Source organism: Python bivittatus, unplaced genomic scaffold (assembly GCF_059951505.1).
Source record: "Python bivittatus isolate LINGU-HERP-01145 unplaced genomic scaffold, Pbiv_v1 ctg000440_np1212, whole genome shotgun sequence".
In the NCBI taxonomy this organism is placed as follows: domain Eukaryota; kingdom Metazoa; phylum Chordata; class Lepidosauria; order Squamata; family Pythonidae; genus Python; species Python bivittatus.
The window spans coordinates 1,857,252-1,877,726 of record NW_028277063.1 but is presented as its reverse complement, the minus strand read 5'-3'; the positions used below and the strand labels follow the sequence as shown (position 1 = coordinate 1,877,726).

The 20,475-nt window shown below is 43.2% G+C and overlaps 1 protein-coding gene across 1 annotated transcript; it reads left to right on the top strand.

Annotated features, from left to right (window-relative positions):
• The first annotated feature begins 1,580 nt into the window (after positions 1-1,580).
• On the top strand, positions 1,581-18,355 carry MMP25 (matrix metallopeptidase 25). Its single transcript, XM_007432227.4, has 10 exons — positions 1,581-1,704; positions 6,416-6,548; positions 7,664-7,799; positions 8,466-8,761; positions 8,870-9,043; positions 12,108-12,210; positions 13,349-13,431; positions 14,717-14,869; positions 15,673-15,933; positions 17,065-18,355. Exons 1-10 carry the CDS (start codon positions 1,612-1,614, stop codon positions 17,310-17,312), a joined length of 1,680 nt encoding a protein of 559 aa, XP_007432289.3. The 5' UTR covers positions 1,581-1,611; the 3' UTR covers positions 17,313-18,355.
• The last annotated feature ends 2,120 nt before the right edge of the window (positions 18,356-20,475 follow it).

Below are 20,475 nucleotides of genomic sequence, written 5' to 3'. Positions count from 1 at the left end.
GTGCAAAAGGGAAGCAAAGTCAAATGGGCCGCAAAGTAAAAAAAAATAAAAAAAATCTATGGTTGGTTGGACATAACACCTGAAGCCAAATCCCAAATATTAAGGCTTAGCATTTTTAAAAGTGATTTTTATTATAGTGAAATTTTACAAAGAAAGGCAAAAACAATACAACACAGATAGTGCAATCAGAGGAAAGTAAAATACGTACATAATAGTGATTAAAATGAACTGAAACTCAGAAAAGGGAGGGGGGGTAAGAGATCCATATAATATTAATATAGAACTAGCCGAAGTCTTTAATGTATTATTAAATCTAGACCATTAGGAAACATTTTGCTCCATCTTCTCACTTTCAATAATTGGTAGGGAGCACATTTCTTGAATCTACTCTTTAATACCCGGAGCGCTGATTGCTTTCTACTTACATAATTTCCTTTGAAAAACTCCAGTCGTGATAGAGGCAGAGGCAGAATTCTCCATAAAAAAGTGAAATTCCATATTTTTATAGTCTGATTCAGGATCACATTTCAACTAAGGGCTGTTCTAGCATAGATAATGATTTGAAACCAAAAAGGAAGCAATCCAAATCATCTGAGTCAGGCAGATCTTAACTTTCTTATACCAACACACACAAAAATCTGATATCCATCCTGTGTAAAACATTATTTGAGAAGCCCAATAAAATGTGTGGAAATTGAAGTCCACATGTCTTAATGTTGCCAAGGTTGAGAAACCCTGCTCTAAAAGGTGACGGGAATCCACATATTTTGAGAACACGCTCCAAAAACTTAGTTTGAACCTTATCAAAAGCTTTTTGATGCTTAGTGCAATGTGTGAGCTAAGACAGGGATTGGGGGGGGCAGTGAGGGGGGAGGAGATTAGGATATTGTAGACTGACTGATCAGACTCCATCGGTTTAAGGTTAACAGCTTTCTTCCTCCCTCCCTCCCCAAGGTTGCAGAAGTAAGAACAGGCATTCTTGCTGCCCGGCTTCTGTTTCACATCCCGTGTTTCTTTTGACTCAGTATTAAGACCGATGACCAAGAAGGACTCCTTAACAAGCCTAGCTGAGATTTTAGGCTTTAGTAAGTCCTGTAGGAGAACGGTGTGAATCTACAGCAGCCAAAAATTCAGAGCAGTCTGGTAACACCTTGTCAGATTAGCAAATTTTATGAAAATGCATCTGCCTTTTAATAGTATTTGTTAGTCTGAAAAGGTGCAACCCTCCTGATTTTAGACCTTAGGAAGTCTCCCTCTCTCCACCTTTCCAGCTTTCTGACAGGCAGAAATTCAGCAGGTTGCACACACGTAAGGTTCATCTGCTGAATTCTGTCCTATAAACAGGCAGTTAATATACCAACCAGCTTCTACTCACCTTACAAGAACTCTGGAGTCCTGTATCTCCATCAGCATTTGCTTTTTCCACTTCATCTCTCTCTCCTCGACTAGAAAATCCGAGGGGTTCTACTTCCCATCTTTCTTCCCCCCCAACTTAATTTGACCAGCAGGGGCGGAGAGAGAAGTGAGACAGGAAGGAGGGGAGGGGAGATAAGGGGGGGGGACGAGAGACTAAATAGGACCTCTGCTGTGCCCGGAGACATCACTGCCAACATGCTTCTGTTGCTGCTTTTCCTGGCATCGCTCTGGGACTTCCCGCGGATCAAGGCAGCACCGTCTAAAGCCCGTGAGATGGGCAAGGGGCTGGTGAGTCCAGGATACCTCAGTCCTCAAGAAAGCAGGAAAAATGGGGAAGGGTGCAGAGAGGATAAATGGTTGGGTGGCTGGGAATAGTCTCTCCCCATTCCTCCCCCAGGAAAAGAAAAGACAATGTGAAGGAAGGGGAACAATTATATTGGGGGGGGGAATATTGGATTTTAGGGGGCTATTGTCGGGATGGGGCAAATCATGATGTTGGGGGAAGAAATTGGCGCATGCATTTAGGAGAGGTGGGAAAGACAAAGCTTGAAAGATAAATAGAACTCACCTGGTGGGTTATAATAAATGGGATTCCTAGATTTGTAGTGTGTGTGTATGTCTTCTGTAGCACTGTGTTCCTCGCCAAGAAAGATAAAATTGACTCATCTCCTTGGGGTATCAAGTTACAAACTGCCTGCAGCCAGAAAATCATTGATCCCTAACACCAGTTTCCTTCCTCTTTCTCTCCCCTGTAGTTCAGTGATAAATGATGGGAAATTGGTGGCCCTTAGTACAGTGATATGTTACCAGACCTGCAGATCTTTTTGATCCTCCTTCTCGTTGCCCAGAAGATTACAAAGAGATCCACCATTGTTTGGATCCAGTTTTTCAATATTGCCAGGGTTTGGAAATGCCTCCCACCCTAGAGCATTTGCAGAGTGTTTCTCTTCCAGATCTGCAAAGGTGACTTACAGACAGTTCACCGCTCACACGAAGCCTTAATAGGATTGGTTTGATTCTGGCTTAGCATCTTGCATGAATCAGCTGTGATTTATTCAAGAATTTATGATTAAATGAACCATGGCTTTTAAAATGCTGTGTAAGCTCCCAGATCATTGTAAGCCCATCCTTGAGTTTGGGCTTGAGTGCTGGCTTTCAGGCTTTGGCCACTGGGAGGCAGATGGCTGTTAGGTTCTCAGACCTGATTCCTTTGGGAAGCTGTGAAATTATTTGTACAGACCCTTTGCATGGTGAAAATTGCCATTTTTTAAAATCCTGATGACCTTTCACAGTTCTGAGCAGGGCAAAACCCGCCGCTAATTTTGGTCATGGGGAACAGTCGTTCTCGAAATGGTGGCTTGCTGAGCAACTACTAAAGATAAAAGGGGTTGTCCAGAAATGTTAGAAAGCGTGCATTATGCTTAAATGCATTTGCCATTGCTTGGAAACACTGGGTAGGTACAAGACGCTAAGCCACCACGTGCTTTGTTTCATTTTGGCTCAGCATTTTTTCTAACACCTTTATTGGACTGCAGCTCAGAAATCCAACGTTTTATTGCTGTTTTAGTATCTTTTAATATTTCATCCTCAGTTGTTTTGGAGAACTAAAGTAAGCTAGTGCATATGTTGAAAATTGGAAGCTTTTCTATCCTATGAACTATTCAGGCTGTCACGGCTGTAGAAGGATGATATTAGCTGACTGCAAGGTTCCCCCTGGATTTCTTCTTGGAAAACTTGGGATGGGTTAGCAAAGTGACACTCTAGAGCAATGTTTCTCAACCTCGGCAACTTTAAGATGTGTGGACTTCAACTCCCAGAATTCCCCAGCCAGCCATGCTGGCTGGGGAATTCTGGGAGTTGAAGTCCACACATCTTAAAGTTGCCGAGGTTGAGAAACACTGCTCTAGAGAAGAGCGCTTGAACACCTTGTGGAAATATACCCACTGATCCACAGAATCGATAGACTGGAACTCCCTTCTCTTCATCCAAACTGAACTAGCTTCAGGCTGAGTTAATTGCCATTTCTCTTAATGTATAATTTGGCTCACTTGCTTGACAAGCAATTCTCTGTAGAAGTGCTATCAATTTTGTTGTGTACCTAATTTACCAGGAATGGAATCGTGTGGGTAGACCAGGGATAAAGAGTCCTCCTTTGGGGCAACCAAGCAAATTTCTAGTCAGGAAAGTTTTTATTTCCTCAAATAATACTTAGGAATTTGCAGAATTCGCTTTTGAAAAAACAACTTCCTGAAAGGTGCAGCTTGGAATAGTTCAGGCACTGTCAACCCCTGAATACAAGTTGGGAGGAGACATTATAGAGCGGGTAAATACTTGCTTGTAATCCTGTTTTATATACTTTAAGAGAGTGCTTCTGTTCTGCCACGGCCTCCTCTTTGCGGAACAGAAAAAAGGCCAGCCGAGCTTTCAAGGCTATTTTGAGGACAAGAGCAATAGATACTGCAAGTGTGTTTTTAAAAGTGCCTTCTATGAAAGATTAATAATACACTTTCAAGTTAGTTTTTTGCAACCGTGATGGAAACTAATAGAAACCCTCTCTCACCTACCACTCCTAAAATCTCAGCCTCTCTGTCCTGTGCCTGATTTTCTATGCTTCCCTCTCTTTTTTGGGAGGGAGGACTCCTCTCTAAAAATTAATATCTTTGGAGGGAATCCAGTGGATCCTGGCTTGGACTACCTCTCCTGATTCTTGCAGCTGCATTTTTGTATTTCCTTCCGGTGGAAAGCTATTTCAACCAGCAGCTTGACTTTTCTTTTAAAAAATGATAGCTGACCCAACCAGCTGGAAACAGCAGGGGTTGTGTGCCTGAATGTAGACATCATTAGATAAGATATATAAGGGGAAAATTGACCCATCCTGGAAACTGATGCAAAGGGGTGGTTGTAGGGAGGTCACCGGGGTCTCGAGAAACCAGGGGGCGGCTCTCGGATTCCGCAGAAGCCTCCATGGAGTCAAACAAAGGAGGTTTTCAGCATGCCAGAGGGCTGTGGTGAATTGGGAATGTATTAAACTCACTCTGACAAGCCCTCCAGCTCAAAAGATGTTCAGAGCCCCCCCGCCCCGCACTTCCTAGAGTGCTGTCTGCTGGCCCGAGAGGGAGTTGCAGGCAGATATTCTTTCCGACCACCAGCTAGTTGTCCTTTTTAGGTATATCTGGGATCACTGCCTGTATCTAAAGCAGTGTTTTTCAAACTCGGCCACTTTAAGATGCATGGACTTCAACTCCCAGAATTCCCCAGCCAGCATGGGGAATTCTGGGAGTTGAAGTTCACACATCTTAAAGTGGCTGAGGTTGAGAAACACTGTCTTACAGAATACTTATGGGAGGTTTCCATGTTCCTGCTCCCTTTGTGTTCCCTAATCCTGCAAAGAGGCTTCAGGGAACAGCTTGTTTTGGGTTTCTTTGGACAGCTGAAGGCAGCAGCAGGAGCCAGCAGAGCAAAAAAGGCTGGCCGTTTTGAAGCTTCCCCTGGGTGGTTCTGCATCCTAGTTCTCCTTTCCCCGTAAGGAAGAAGGAACCATTGCTCTAATCTAGAGAAATGGAAGGAGAAGCGATGATGAATCCTCTCATGGCACGCAACTGGGGAGCAAAATTGCTGCCCTACACGGTCGCAAAAGGGAATCCGAGTGCAAATGGAAAGAAGTAGCAGAAGTGGAGAGCAGGGCGCTCTTTGGGGGATTTCCTCGCTCCTCTTGAGTTACCCTAGAGTAGCTTGCCTCAACTGAGCATGCTTCACATAGGTTGGGACTGCAACTCCCAGAATGCCTAGCCAGGACATGAGCCGGGAACTCTGGGAATTGCAGCCCCAGGGCATCAAGACCCCGCCCAGCTGGAGAAGAGTGACCTGTTATTTGTTACCCAGCTAGCTAGCAAGTAATAGACTAGTAATTATTACTACTAGTATAGTAGTAAGAATACTACAGGTAGTCAGTCCCCAGTTTAAAAATGAGTTCTGCTCCCAAGGTCCGTCCTTAAGTCGAATTTGTATGTAAGCCAGAACAATATTGTATAATACTGTATAAGTAGCATTGTGTAATGAACTCGAACCATTGTGTAGTTACTCGAATTTTGCTACAATAGGCTCTGTTCTTAACTATGGGTCATCCTTAAACAGGGCATTCTTAACCCGGGGACTACCTGTAGTAACATAGTAATATAGTAGTAATAATATAGTAACATACTATAGTGTGGTAATTATTTTTATACCATTCTTCCTTGAAGGAGCTCAATATAATGAAATTACCTATCTAACACAGAACCTAGGTTCCCCATGCAGCAACTGTTCACAGTTACGACGGTGATGAAAAAGTAACTTTGCAACCAATCCTTGCATTTACGACCTTTGCAGGTCTGTAAAGTGAAGGAAAGCTAAAGTAAGATCGTAAGCACAGTCACAGTTTCACTTAGCAGCCACTTCACTTAACGACTGATTTGCCACTTCCAATTGTGTTCACTAAACGAGGACTACCTGTATGGTGGGAGGATATAATAGCTATGTACACATAACATGCTAAATCATGATCTGAATAATTAGGTCTTACAATTGACTGGGTTCACACAACATACTAATCCATAAGCAGGATTTTCAGACCACAGGGGCAGGGTTCACACCCCATGTAAAGCCCCCCAAAACAAACTGTGTCACGGCTTGCAGCGTTGTACGAACCTAGCCGGTATGGTTTGTTTCGTTATCACTTAGCCTATTGGGTGAACCTGGGTGATTGTGTTTTATTCAATAAGCCACTAGGAAGCAAATCGTGGCTTGGTGTAATGCATGAACCAATCACATCGCCTTGTTCTTTGTAGAGCTGCCCCATTGTGGGTTCAAGCAAGCAAACATTCCCCGTAGCTGTGTCTCCGTGGCAAGGGAGGGAAAACTCTTTCTAACAAAAGGAGAGGGGCTCTGCCCGAGAAAGGCACAATCCTGCCATCGCGGCCTGTCTGCTGACTGATTCGCGGTGCTAACTGTGTCCTCACAGGAATGGTTGATCCGCTACGGCTACCTTCCCCAGCCAGACCCCAGAGCAGCGCGTCTTCAGACCCAGGAAGAATTCTCCGTGGCTGTCAGAACGATGCAAAGGTTTGCAGGGCTGCCTGTGACCGGGAAACTGGGTAGGTGTCTCTGTTCACCGAAGGAAGCCGGGGTGAATGTAGGGTTAGCAGATGTCCCCAAAAAGGAGGACATGTTGCTTTTTTGTCCTCATGTCCTCCATCTAACAGGCATTGGCTGGCTTTTTGAGTATCGGGGTTTTTTTTAAATTTTGGGCTGTTTTCACAGCCGTAGTCATTCAAATGTTCATGTGTTGTGACCTTGCAAATTGTCTGCTCCTTTCTTTCCCTTGTCTGTCAACAGACTCAACAGCTTACATTTCATTTATTTCATGATTCCAGCAATTGGCTTCAATCCTGCCCTTCAAATCTGTGACCGCGGTAATCTGTAGATCACATGACGTGTCATACATTTTTAGGGTGAAATTTGAAAAGCGTCATTGTTGATTCTATATGATCACTAGCGCATGTTCTTGAAAGTAAAGATTTGTTGGAAAAATACTGCGAGTGAAAAACCAGTCGTTCTGAGGCTGGAAAAAGTAATTTCATATTCATGTAGGCCTAAGCACTTTTTAATTTTTTTTTTTTTTGCAGTTTTTCACTGTAGTTTTTGTTGCAGATGCCAAGAAAATGAAACAGCATGTCCTCTTTCCCCCTTCATTTGTCCTCCTTTTCAATTGTCCGTGTCCTCCTTTGCCTGTTCAGATATCTGGTAACCCTAGGTGCGTTATGATGGAGTCATATCATGCTACAGAAACCACCCTCCTCCTCCAGAAAATCTGCATGATTGTGCTGCCAGTGAATTGGGATAAGTGGAGCCTCCAAGGCGTTCCTCTCCTGATCCATGTTCCCCGGCTTCTCTTACACTTGTGCTTGTTTTCTGAATGATGTCCCTATTCATGGTTTGGGATGTTCTCCAATAACTCCAAACTTGAGGTGGGTTGTGATACCATCCACTAAAACCAACATTTGTGGCATGACCTTGAACTACCACCACCTACCTGCACTGGTTTAGGATTAGAGATACCGTTACTAGAGTCCAAGAGATGTCATTAAAATATTCTCACATCCAGTAGCTATAATTCCTGTTTCCGGGTCAGAGCAGAGAAAGGGGACTTGAATTAAAAATAAAACGTGGAAAATAAAGCTTTGGTTCCATGTTCCTGTCTCTTTTGCAGATCAAAAGACTTTGGAAATGATGAACAGGCCTCGTTGCTCGCTCCCTGATTTCATTGGCACCTCTGAGTTGATGCGTAGGAAGAGACGTTACGCTCTCAGTGACAACGTCTGGAAAAAGACAGACTTGACGTGGCAGTAAGTCTGATGATCGCATCTCCATTGAAAGAGTAGGCCTGGGAGTGCAGAGTTAAGCTGTATCTTATTTACTGAGGTTTGTGTCCTCCTGTGGTTTATATTCCAATATCTCAGACCATGACATCCAGCTATCACAGGAATTATAATTCAGCACATCCTCTAAATTGGAGAAATATATTTTCAGTGTATGGCTGTATTATTAATTTCTTCCCTGCTCATCTTCTCCTTCTGTCTACTTTCTCCTTCTGTCTACTATCTACTTCTCATTGCATAACTTATTAATTGACCAACTGAGTGAGTTAGTCTGTCCACAGGTGGTTGCACCAGGTTGGAGAAGGTCTACTATAACTTACTGCCTCTGTTCCATCTCTTTCTTGGGTCTTTATTGTTCCTGTACTTTTATTCACTTTGCCACAACCCTGTCAGTAATTGCTCTTCTGTTCCTTATTATGACTCTTATCATGACTTTGAATACCACAAGCTGGATAGCAAAAGTGTAAAAGGATATTGCCTACACATCCTGTTTGTGGGCTTCCAGTAAGTTTTTTGTTGATCATCTTGCAAAACAAGATACTGAACTACATATGACTTTGGTATAATCTAATCCAGCAAGACTCATCTGGCCTTACACTATTCTTTACTTATGTTCTTTTTCCCCCACTCTAGCATCCGTTCGTTCCCTCGTTCCTCACAACTGTCTGGTGATCATGTCCGAAATCTTATCTTCTATGCTTTTCAAGCCTGGAGCAATTCTTCAGCCTTGACCTTCAAAGAAATGCCTTCTGAACAAGCAGACATCTTAGTGGATTTTGCAGCCTCTTATCATGATGACACATACCCTTTTGATGGGCCTGGAGGCACCCTGGCCCATGCCTTCTTCCCGGGTGAATATCCCATTTCTGGCGATACCCATTTTGATAATGAAGAGACATGGATTTATGACCCACAGAATGAATCACCAGGTATCTTCAGAATTATACACACCACACTATGAGACTTCAGTATCTTGTAAAAAATTGTCCAAAGAAACTCAAACCTTGAGTAAAATGTTCTTTTTCTCCTGATTTCAGGTCATGGCACAGATCTCTTTGCTGTAGCAGTGCATGAGTTTGGCCATGCGTTGGGACTGGCTCACTCTTCTGTTAAGGAGTCCATCATGATGCCATATTACCAAGGCCCTGTTGGTTTGCCCCACCTGTACCAACTTTCCCTAGATGACGTCATGGGAATTCAGCAAATCTATGGTGAGAGGCTTTGCTCTTACCAAGAAAGCAATTCTTTCATGCCATCCTCTTTCTTTCCACCTTGACTGACATTTCTTCTCCTTCCTGACACATAGGTTTCTTCCCTTCTTTCTTCATCAAGTATTAATAATACTTTTTAAAAGGGCTGTATATAATATTTTGACTTCTACCCAAAATGAGTACAATCTGTAGAATAAATATATAACTAGAACAAGGCTAGAAAAATAATGTAGAATTACAGATATCAACTCTGAGAGAATAAGGATACAATCAAAATATTCGTCCTACAAGCTAGGCTTCAGCAATACATGAACCGAGAACTACCGGATGTACAAGCTGGGTTTTGAAGAGGCAGAGGAACTAGAGATCAAATCGCCAACATTCGCTGGATCATGGAGAAAGCATGAGAGTTCCAGAAAAATATCTACTTCTGCTTCATTGACTATGCAAAAGCCTTTGATTGTGTCGATCACAACAAACTGTGGCAAATTCTTAAAGAGATGGGGGTACCAGACCACCTTACCTGTCTCCTGAGAAATCTGTATGCGGGACAAGAAGCAACAGTTAGAACCGGTCATGGAACAACCAATTGGTTCAAAATAGGGAAAGGTGTACGACAAGGCTGTATACTGTCACCCTGCTTATTTAACCTATATGCAGAGTACATCATGAGAAATGCCAGGCTGGAAGAATCACAAGCCGGAATTAAGATTGCAGGGAGAATCATCAACAACCTCAGATATGCGGACGATACCACCCTAATGGCAGAAAGTGAAGAAGAACTAAAGAGCCTCTTGATGAGGGTGAAAGAGGAGAGTGCAAAAGCTGGCTTGAAACTCAACATTAAAAAAACTAAGATCATGGCATCTGGACCCATCAATTCCTGGCAAATAGAAGGGGTAGAAATGGAAGCAGTAACAGACTTCATTTATTTGGGCTCCAAGATCACCGCAGACGGAGACTGCAGCCATGAAATTAAAAGACGCTTGCTCCTTGGGAGGAAAGCTATGGCAAGCCTAGATAGCATATTAAAAAGCAGAGACGTCACCTTGCCGACAAAGATCCGCATAGTCAAAGCTATGGTTTTTCCAGTAGTAATGTATGGCTGTGAGAGCTGGACCATAAAGAAGGCTGAGCGCCGAAGAATTGATGCCTTTGAACTGTGGTGCTGGAGAAGACTCTTGAGAGTCCCCTGGACTGCTAGGAGGTCAAACCAGTCAATCTTAAAGGAAATCAATCCTGATTGCTCATTGGAAGGATCGATAATGAAGCTCAAGCTCAGATACTTTGGTCACCTAATGCGAAGAGAGATCTCTTTGGAGAAGACCCTGATGCTGGGAAAGATTGAAGGCAAAAGAAGAAGAGGACGGCAGAGGATAAGATGGTTAGATAGCATCACTGAAGCAATGAGCATGAAACTGAGCAAACTCAGGGAGGCAGTGAAGGACAGGAAGGCCTGGCGCAATATGGTTCATGGGGTCACGAAGAGTCGGACACGACTTAACGACTAAACAACAACAAAATATTCGACCCTTCATTAAAAAGCTGAAGGGGAAAATTAAAAGCTAAATCACATCATCTTTAGTCTATAGTGCACAGCCATTGTTAGATACCTTGCTATATTTACTTTTTGGAGTAAATATATTTACTCCTTGGAGTAAAAATACTACATAAAAACTAGACGCTTTCCCTGAAAGTTTTTGTATAAGGGTGTAAATCATTCTCTACTGTAGTTAATGCACGCAATCTAGTTGATAAGAAACTTCTGTACTTGTAAATGGTGATTTAACTCAGGTAACTTGTACCTATCTCATTACAGAAAGAGAAGATAGCTCTTTTGTTTGCTAAATAGGAATTATTATAGTTATATTTCACTTTTCAGCAATGTTTACTGGATGCTGATAATCATGTCCAAACTCATATCAACTCATAGCTGAAGAGAGAAATACAGAAAATCAATTTACATTGGCTGATTAAAGGGTCATTAATTAAGCAGGAGATCAAACCATTAGCATTGGATCAAAAAATCTGATCCAAAAGTTCAGGAAAAAAGTCTGTTCCTGAATTTGAATTCAGGTGTCAGTTCTAAGCCATAAAAGAATATTACCAGCATATGTTGGAACTGAAAAAAAAACTACATCTTAGAAACTTGGCTTCAACTGATTCCAAACAAATATCTCTGCTGTTCCCCAAATAGCTGCAACATACACATAAATTTAGGCTAAACTTTAGCTATTAAAAAGATTCTCTTTAAAGATTTACCTACAATTTGTTATATTGATTTATATAGCTGCCCATCTCATAATTGCAACTCTGGGTGGCAGTCAGAGGATTAAAACCAGAACAAAAATAATGAATAATAACAATAAACAGCAATGACACAATAACACAATGGCAGCCAAGGGCAATTGAAAGTTGAACCACATAATCCCAGTCATGTCAAGAAAAACACCCACAATGATCACAAACCAAGCTAATATGACGATTCCCTCCAGGCAGGGATTCTCAAACCATGGCCTGTGGACCATCAATGGAGGTTCATCAGCTAGTCTGCAGCCGTCTCTGTTCAGTGGGAATGACCCATTTCATCATTGTGGTGTTATCATGGTTAGGAATGGGTACCTATGTGTTTTCTGTTTTCCTTGTAAACTTAATTTTTATAACATGTTATTTTACTTGTAGCAACAGCCATTTCTCTGTTGCTTTCCTCTCATGCTTTTCTAACCATACCTAATCACGTAGCCCACATGATCTGCAACCAGCAATGACTACAATAACTGGGGATCATGGATGTTGTACCTAGCAAGCTATTAGGGGTGAATTTGGGGAAGTTGCTCTTATTTTTTTCTCCTCTTTTGATCTACGCCGGTGTTTCCCAACCTTGGCAACTTTAAGATGCAGGTTGGCTGGGGAATTCTGGGAGGTGAAGTCCACGCATCTTGCCAAGGTCAAGAAACACTCATCTACACATTCATTCTCTTTTTCTCATGTCAGAAAATATCTCATACTGGCTATTTGTCCATTTGATCTGCAGCATCCTCATTATTTCTCTCCTGCATTGCAGGTAGGCGGCCTCACAGTTCATATCCAGATGAAGACATTCCAGCACTGCCGGTCCCCACAGCGCCCCCAATACCAGACCTACCGCCGGACAGGCCCAGAGACAAGTGAGTCTCTTTCCTGTTTGGTTGATGATCCCGCTAATTCTCCCTTCCCTCACTGGCTCTTGTAAGCTTGATGCAACGAGAGCCTTTTCCATATAATACCAGGCACTGAGCCAAACCAGAGCACGATTCAATATTGATCAAGGCTGCAGAAGTGCAATAAGTTAGCGATCGTCTGGTTGCAATCTAGATTCAGCTTCAAAGGGCTGTGCTAATGCCAACTGAAATAGCAGCCTGGAAGAACCAACTGGGAATGGCCAGGCACCCAGGGAAAGAAAAAAACCTTAATCAACAGCAGTGTTTCCTTTTGACTGATAGAAAATGAAGGATCGACCTTTTATTCTCAAACCATAGCCAACAGATGAGCAGCCCCCTAGACAACAGAGTTAAGACTCTGACATTTGGCAGCTGGTGATGGAGGAAACTTGAATCAGCTGCCAAAAGATAAGATTGTTGTGCTAGTCATTTTTAGAAATTTAAGTCTTCATTCACCTACACGCAGACATACTATTTGCTACTTTCACAAACCCTAAGAGTCACCTTCCATCATAGCTCAGCAGCCTGGAGGTCATACGTGGCCCTTGGCTCTTGTCCATGTATGTTGGTGCAGCTGGGAGCAGATTGTTGAATTCTTCCAAATTGGGATTTGTGTGGAGAGAGGGGCAAGACCAAAAAAAAAAAAATCAAGAATAGGAGGGGTAACTATAATGCTGTCATGCAAAGTCCAGGGAGAGTAACACTTATATGCACATCTATTATGGGAAGCAGAGGAGGAGGAGGAGGAGGAGGAAGTGATGCACAGGGCAATTCTAGACAAGGCTTTTATTGTGAACCACCAGGCCTCATTCATGGAATTTAGGATGGGAGGCAGCACAGTTGACTTCCATTTGTAACTGCCCCGCATCTTCCCACTATTTCCCCTATTTTTTTTCCTCCTACCATAAAGAAATCCATTAATGAGGGGAACAGAATAGCTTTGTCATGATGCTTATGGGGATCAGTTTAGAAACATCCAGAGTTAATGGGGAAAGCCTAGTTTAGCAAATGGGTTATAAAATCATTAGCCGTACCTTGTGCTGGAGGTCTCAACCTAACCCAGATGAATTAATCGGTCCTCATATTAATTGTCTCTTCTTTTCAGGCCTCACTTGCCAGCACCTGATCGTTGTATGGCCGGGTTTGATGCTATTGCTAATATTCGTGGCGAAGTGTTTTTCTTTAAAGGTAAGTCAAGCACAGATATGCTTCACTTCTGTGCTTAATGTGAACATGCTGATAGATTAAACCAAACTTGCATTCCTTTGCCTCTGAAAAAAGAGGAGGCAGACTTAATCTTTGTCTCTGATGGGGACTTTGCTCCAGCCGATGCCTGTTCAGGTCAAATGCACGCTTTGGGAAAGCTGATGCTTTCGTACGTTGGGTTGGGGAAGCAGGAAGACGAGCGAATGAATCTCTTTGACAGCTGAACCTGACCAGGACACGAAAATATGCATCTGGATCTCCGAATGCTTCTTTCTTGCTTTGGAATCACCATGGAAATGGCCAGTGGGTCAGCCAGAATTGAAGGGGCTCCTCTTCTCTCAAAGATCATGATGACCCGACTAGTGCTGCTGCTCCAGTTTTTTGTAACACCTACCCTGTGCGGTGGGTGGGGCTGAGAAATAGTGACTGTCAGCCCTTCAAGGTAGACCAGACTAGGGAACCCATGCCATGTAGGTCAGTACTACTTTTATTGTAAAGCTACAGTAACAGAATTTCGCAACTCTGAATGCCCTTCCCCCCCCACCCTTTACCTCCGTAGGGAGAGGCTTCTCTGAGACATTTACACACACTACTTCCTTGGCCCAGTCTTAGCCCCTTTTTATCTGACTGTTGCCTTGGTAGCAGCTCTTCCTCCTGTCCCTCAAGGCCATTCCCTCTTTCCTCTACACTAAGCAGTGAACAAGGTTCATACTTTGAGTGGAGCCCTAATGCAGTTTGTTTGATTTGGGATTAATGTGTGAACCAGCTAGTGAGGTACATAAATCATGTTTGATGGCCCATCTGAATATGTGACACAGCTGACGTCACAGCCATTCTCTAGTTGCCTTCCATGCATAAGAACTCAGATTCAATGCTGAGAAAATTCCTGTTACAGCTGGCATTGTAGATTGTATCTGGCCCACGTGCTGAAATGAATGAAGACTCTGGGCATGACCACAGCTTCAGGGCATCCAATTTCTTACTGAAGTAAAACCAAAAAAACATGGTGACCAGATTTGGGGGCTTTTGGTGTTTCAAACTGCAGCAGACCATTACATCATTTACTTGTGCTACTTACACACATTCTCTCCATTGGCATCCTGGCAACATGGCAACTCTAATGAGCCATTGCTGATTTCTGGCAGTATGCTCTTAATTTTTTATTATTTAGGGATATTAGGAGATTCGAAAAGAAATTGGCAGTTGCCCCCCCCCCCCCCCCAATCAACTTTGGTTTCAGTGAATGTGGCTACATAATCTTTTGCAGCGAGACATTTTTGGAGAATGCAGCCATCCCAGAATCTGGTTTCTCTGGAGCCAGCACAGACCCTCCGCTTCTGGAATGGACTCCCCCCGGATTTTAAGGCAATTGATGCTGTGTATGAACGTGCAAACGACAGCCAAATAGTGTTCTTCATTGGTGAGTGCGGCAGGGTGGCAATGGGAGGTAGAACTAATTTATTTGGAAGGAGAATCTATACTGTTTCTCAACCTTGGCAACTTGAAGAAGTGTGGACTTCAACTCCCAGAATTGAAGATTCTGGGAATTGAAGTCCACACATCTTCAGGTTGCCAAGGTTGAGAAACACTGGTCTATACTAATGCAAAATGAGGCTAAGATAGAAAAGATCAGCTTAAGATCTGGGGTTTTAGAGGAAAATCTTAAAGGTTGAGGTCCTTCAATTGCAACAGTAAGAGTCCAGGAGTGTATAAATCATTCACGTACAGCAATGGGGAGGTGATGGCTCCAGGAGAGTGTGCCACATACGTGTCATGCATATGCACTTGGGAGCAGCTAGGTGTGTGCTGCACATACATCCACCATCTGGATATGAAGCCTGAAGAAGCAGCTTCTTTGATATAAATTGAACGGCATAGTACAGACATTAAAATGAATGCTGAGGGTATCATGAGATGTTACAAAAATCCAGTTTCCTTATGAACAGGCTTTGGCATAGCTTTCTGGCTATAAAAGCTGCAGCAGAGCTTCTGGGCAAACTCAGAAGGAGAAAGGGAGCAAGAAGTTGAGCAGGTGAAGCCATAATACATTAATTCACCATGCCACGCCTATGAATTAGACAACATAGATATTTTGGAGCATCTGTTTGAATGTGAAAGATGGGAGAGGTGGGTAAAATGTATGTGTTCTCTCTAGAATTCCTTTATGGAATGTAATACGCATCTCTTCCATGTCATTTCTTTCTTGCTTCCTCCTCCTTGCAGGGCCCTACTACTGGGTTTTTACTGATACTCGAGTCAATCGAGGTTATCCCCGTCCCACATCAGATCTGGGACTCCCTCCTGGCACTGTAATTGGTGCTGTGTTTGTTTGGCCTCACAATGGTAAGACGTATCTCTTAGAAAAGGACTTGTACTGGCGTTATGATGATCAGCTGGGTCATGTGGAACCAGGATATCCGAAACCTGTCACCCTCTGGAAAGGAGTCCCCTCTGAGTTGGATGACGTTACTCATTGGAATGATGGTATGTTCTACCTAAAGCAGCATTTCTCACCCTCAGCAACTTTAAGATGTGTGGACTTCAACTCCCAGAATTCCCCAGCCAGCCATGCTGGCTGGAGAATTCTGGGAGTTGAAGTCCACACATCTTAAAGTTGCTGAGGGTGAGAAACATTGTCCTAAAGCCATTCCAGTTCCAGACTTCTGTTTTTTCCACTAATTATTAGTGACACGCAGTTGCAGAAATCTGCTGTCCACTTCCCACATATCAATGCACTGCACTACAGAGTGCAGAATTTGGTACGAAGTAGTGAGTCTCTGACTCAACAATCCTCCCAGCATTGCCAAGAATAACTGTAAGATGCCGCAGCTCACCTCTGAAAATAAATTCACAGAAAAGAAACAGGCCACATTTAAATAAAGACCTAGTTATCAACAGAAGAAGAGAGGGATGATAAACTAGAAAATCACAAGGGGGGGGCCAACCCCCAAGCTGAGGCCCTTTTAGCAAGTCAAGTGAAGAAAATTCTGCATCTGGGAAATTGTAGTGTTTTCTTGAGGAAATTGTTTTAAGGATAAAACAAGCTTATTCAACAGCAAAAGATGCTCAGAAATGGAACTGCAGTTCCCATTTCAAGACAGGGTCCTATAGCTATTCTTTCTTTCCATCGCTTGCCTTAAAAATGCCAGTTATATGAGGAATTGTTCTATATTCAAATATCCTTTCTGTTCACCTGCTGTAGTTAAGACATTTGTGTAACAGGTGAACTAACATGAAATATAGAGTACTTTTGAAGTATGCCTTCAAACTCCCCTAGGATTATTTATCATTCCAGGACCTTCAATTCACTCCATTTGTCTTTAAATCATTCTCTGAGCCGAAAAAGTGTCTTCCTCTCTTTCTACTAAAATAGGTACCTATTAAAAGAGTTAAAAGAAGCAAAAACGGTCTCAAAAATAACCAAGGTAGTTTAACATGACCCAACATTCACAGTGAAATCCCTGGGTGTTTCTACAGCAAAGCAACTGAGCCGCTTAATAATCACAGGCAACTAAGTTGTCCACTTCAGATACATTCTTCCAAATTCAATTGTGCGTGTCACAAAGGAAATGTCACAGTTATTCTCAGCTTTTTTCCCCCCCATTTCCTTTGCAGGCCACACGTACTTCTTCAAGGATATTCGCTACTGGCGCTTTAAAGGCGGCAACGTGGAGGCCGATTCAGCCTACCCTCGCTCCACCCCCCACGACCTGATGTTCTGCCAGGGTTCTGCCACCTTCTCCCCTCCAGCCCCAAGACATGGGCACGGAGGGGAGGAGGGCCTGTGCCTCAGTGGGCGTGCTGGCCGAAGCGAAAGCACCTTCTTAGCTTGGATCTTGATTCTGCTTTGGGTGATATGCTGACTCCTAGGCTAGTTACAAAACTGTGCACTTTATCCTTATAAAGAGAAGGGGGGCGAAGCAGCAGGGAAATATGGTATTGCCTAGGAAAAGGTTTGGAATACTTTTTCCTTTATCTTTTGGTGCTCTCAAATCTGATTCCTACTTGGCTGCTTTGTTTCCATACTCAGTTTCTTAAAAAGAAGTGCTTTGCCTTAAAACTAACTTGGAAATCCTGGATCCCAATCCCAAATGTGTGATAATTTCATTTCTCAGGGGCGAAGGAAATGCATTCTGCGCGTGCTCAGAAGTGCTGACCTTTCTGATCACATATCAAAAAGCTCAGATTTACCATTACAAGGAGTCCCCGGGTTAAGAATGCCCGGTTTAAGGATGACCCATAATTAAGAACGGAGCCTATTGTAGCAAAATTCGAGTTAAATACAAAACGATTCGAGTTAAATACACAGTGGTTTGAGTTAATTGCACAATACTGCTTATACAGTATTATACAATAATACTGTTCCAGGTTACATACAAATTCAACTTATGGACAGACCTTGGGAACAGAACTCGTTCTTAAATTGAGGATTACCTGTCATTACAAGGGAACCTCTTGTCCTTTCCCTGAGTGGAAAGCAGACGAGAGCTTAAGATCAGATTTGGCTTCAGGATTTCACCAGAGGTAGGGAACAGGGAAGAAACACTTCTTGGAAAAGGAAGTCCAGCCTATGAATAGATTATCATGTTGTCTCCAATAAAGAGGAAGGATGTGAGAGAATCAGGGGTGAGCATCTCATGAAAGTAACTCATCCCCATAGATGCTGTCATTGTTATATTCTGTAATGGAAATTATGATCTCTGTATATTTGACTTTATGGGATAAAGACCACTTGGGACTGCAGAGGATTCAAAAACTTTGGTTCCAGATCAGAGTTGATTCCCAGAGAAGACCCCAAGAGGAGCAAGTTAACTTAATAGGATTTAAAATCTGCTTGGAGATGAGGGGAGGGGAGCAGAGCTAGGAAGAAATCAAATGTGCATCACATTTTAATAATAAAACCCAGTTGGAAACCATCCTGACTTGCTTTTGCTGTCTCATCTCCTAAGACAAAACAAAGACAATGGAAGGTGGCAGTCAATAATTTGATTCCTTGCTTTTAGCTCTGTAGGAATAGTTTGTGTGCATCTAAAAATATCTGGTTAGAGGAGTGTTCCTCAACCTCAACAGCTTTAAGATGTATGGACTTCAACTCCCAGAATTCACCAGAATTGTGGGAGTTGAAGTCCACACATCTTAGGGTAGCCATGGTTGAGAAACACTGGGTAAGACCACCAGGACCCCACACCAGGATTATATTCCATGCACTTGTGATTTGACATCTCTGTAATGAACAGTGTAAGGATAACTTGCCTAAATCTTAAAGATGGTTGTGCCCTGGTAATTTTACCTGATTCATTCTGCCTACATAATCAGTTCAGACAAAAGTCAAAAGGCAGCTAAGTTGAGATTTAAACAAACTTCCAACTATTTTTGAGAAGGCACACAAGGGCAATGCAAATGTATCCCCTAATAATTACATTTATTCCATCCCGCCCATAAGGACTTCAGAGTAACATCCTTGGCCCCCTTATTACTTTGCTGCACAACAACCCTATGAAGTAGGCCAGGCAAAGACCAAATAGACCTGTTCCCACAACACATTTACCTGGATTGAAGTCAGTGTGTTGTGGGAATGCCAGAAACAGCCCACATGGTGGTGGTGTTAAAATGTGGGATTTGCACCAGGGAGAACCACTTCTAGTCCCCCCTGTCCCCAGCCAACCCCATTTCATGGAGGAGTTGTTGGAAAAATAGGAGGAGGGTATTATGTATAGCGCCTTGAGCTTCTGAATGAAACGAGGGATAAAAATGAAATAAATAAAAATGGGTCAATCAACCTAGGTTATTATTAAATGTAACTCCAAAGAAACTCAGTAAAGCAACCCCCGTCAATCTGTTCTGCATACTTTATCCTCCATGAAAAAAAAAATGGAAAAATCAAGATGCACCGTCACATATTTCACAAAACACACTGCCCAGTTGCCAAGGCCCCGGCTGCCCATTCAGCCGATGGGAGGAGGCTACTGATGGAATTGAGGCTGGTCGGTCCTCTTCTCCTGCAAAGGCTCGTGGGGAGAGTGGGAGGGGACTTTGCCTTTCCAGAAGGACAGCTTTGGACCAAGCGAGGGGGTTTTGTGAAGCCCAGGAATTCTTCAAAGTGTGTACTTGAAGAAATATTTCCTAATTTAGTACACAGGAAGAAGAAGAAGTGGGTTTCCTCGCAATTCTATGAAAACCTTCAGTGCAGCGGTTTGATGTAAATCTTGCAGAGTCCACGAAGATGTCAACAGAAGACTGAATCATACCCCTTAGAGCTCATGGGAATGTCCTGTTAAATTCACCCTAACTTCCTTCATTTCAAAACAGCAGTCCGAAATGTACAGAAGGTCAGGAGGTTTCTAAATACTCTTGTTGCTCATCCTTTACCTCTTTCCCAACCCCTCATTCCTGTCTCTTAGGGGGGAAAAAAGGAGGCAGACGGGAATCATCCTTATTCATCAGCAAAAAAGCCATTAAGCATGGGCCATCTTGCTTTCAATCCAGATTGAGTGTTGGAGTGTTCCCCATGCTGGCTGGGGAATTCTGGGAGTTGAAGTCCACACATCTTAAAGTTGCCAAGGTTGAGAAACACTGCTTTAGAGGCATGAGAAGGTGTCCTTGCGCAAAGAGCAAGGCAAAACATGGGCTCTGCTTTGTGCTACTAGATACAACAGTGCTGCTGATGTTGGAGTCATGGGTAGGCTAGAGGGAGAAAAACTTGGAAACAACTGGGGGCCCCCAGCTTACATGCCGGGGGCAGCAAGGGCAGAGAAGTGGGTCGCCACATGTGATCCCGGCTCCTTTGCATTCTCAAGACCAACTCCAGCACTCGTGGTTAGAGTCTGCCTGAGCTGGGCAGGTTGGAGATGGTGTGTTGTCACAGAGAGACTAACATAGCTGCAGTATCTTTCAGAGCAGCTGCCTTTGGTGACGCGAGACCGCGACATGCCAAGCTCTGGCCCTGGGCTCCAGGGTGCAAGAACAAGGGAGTTAGCAAACTCCCACGTTTGCAGTCACCAAGAGAGGGCCCATTCCAGCAGAATG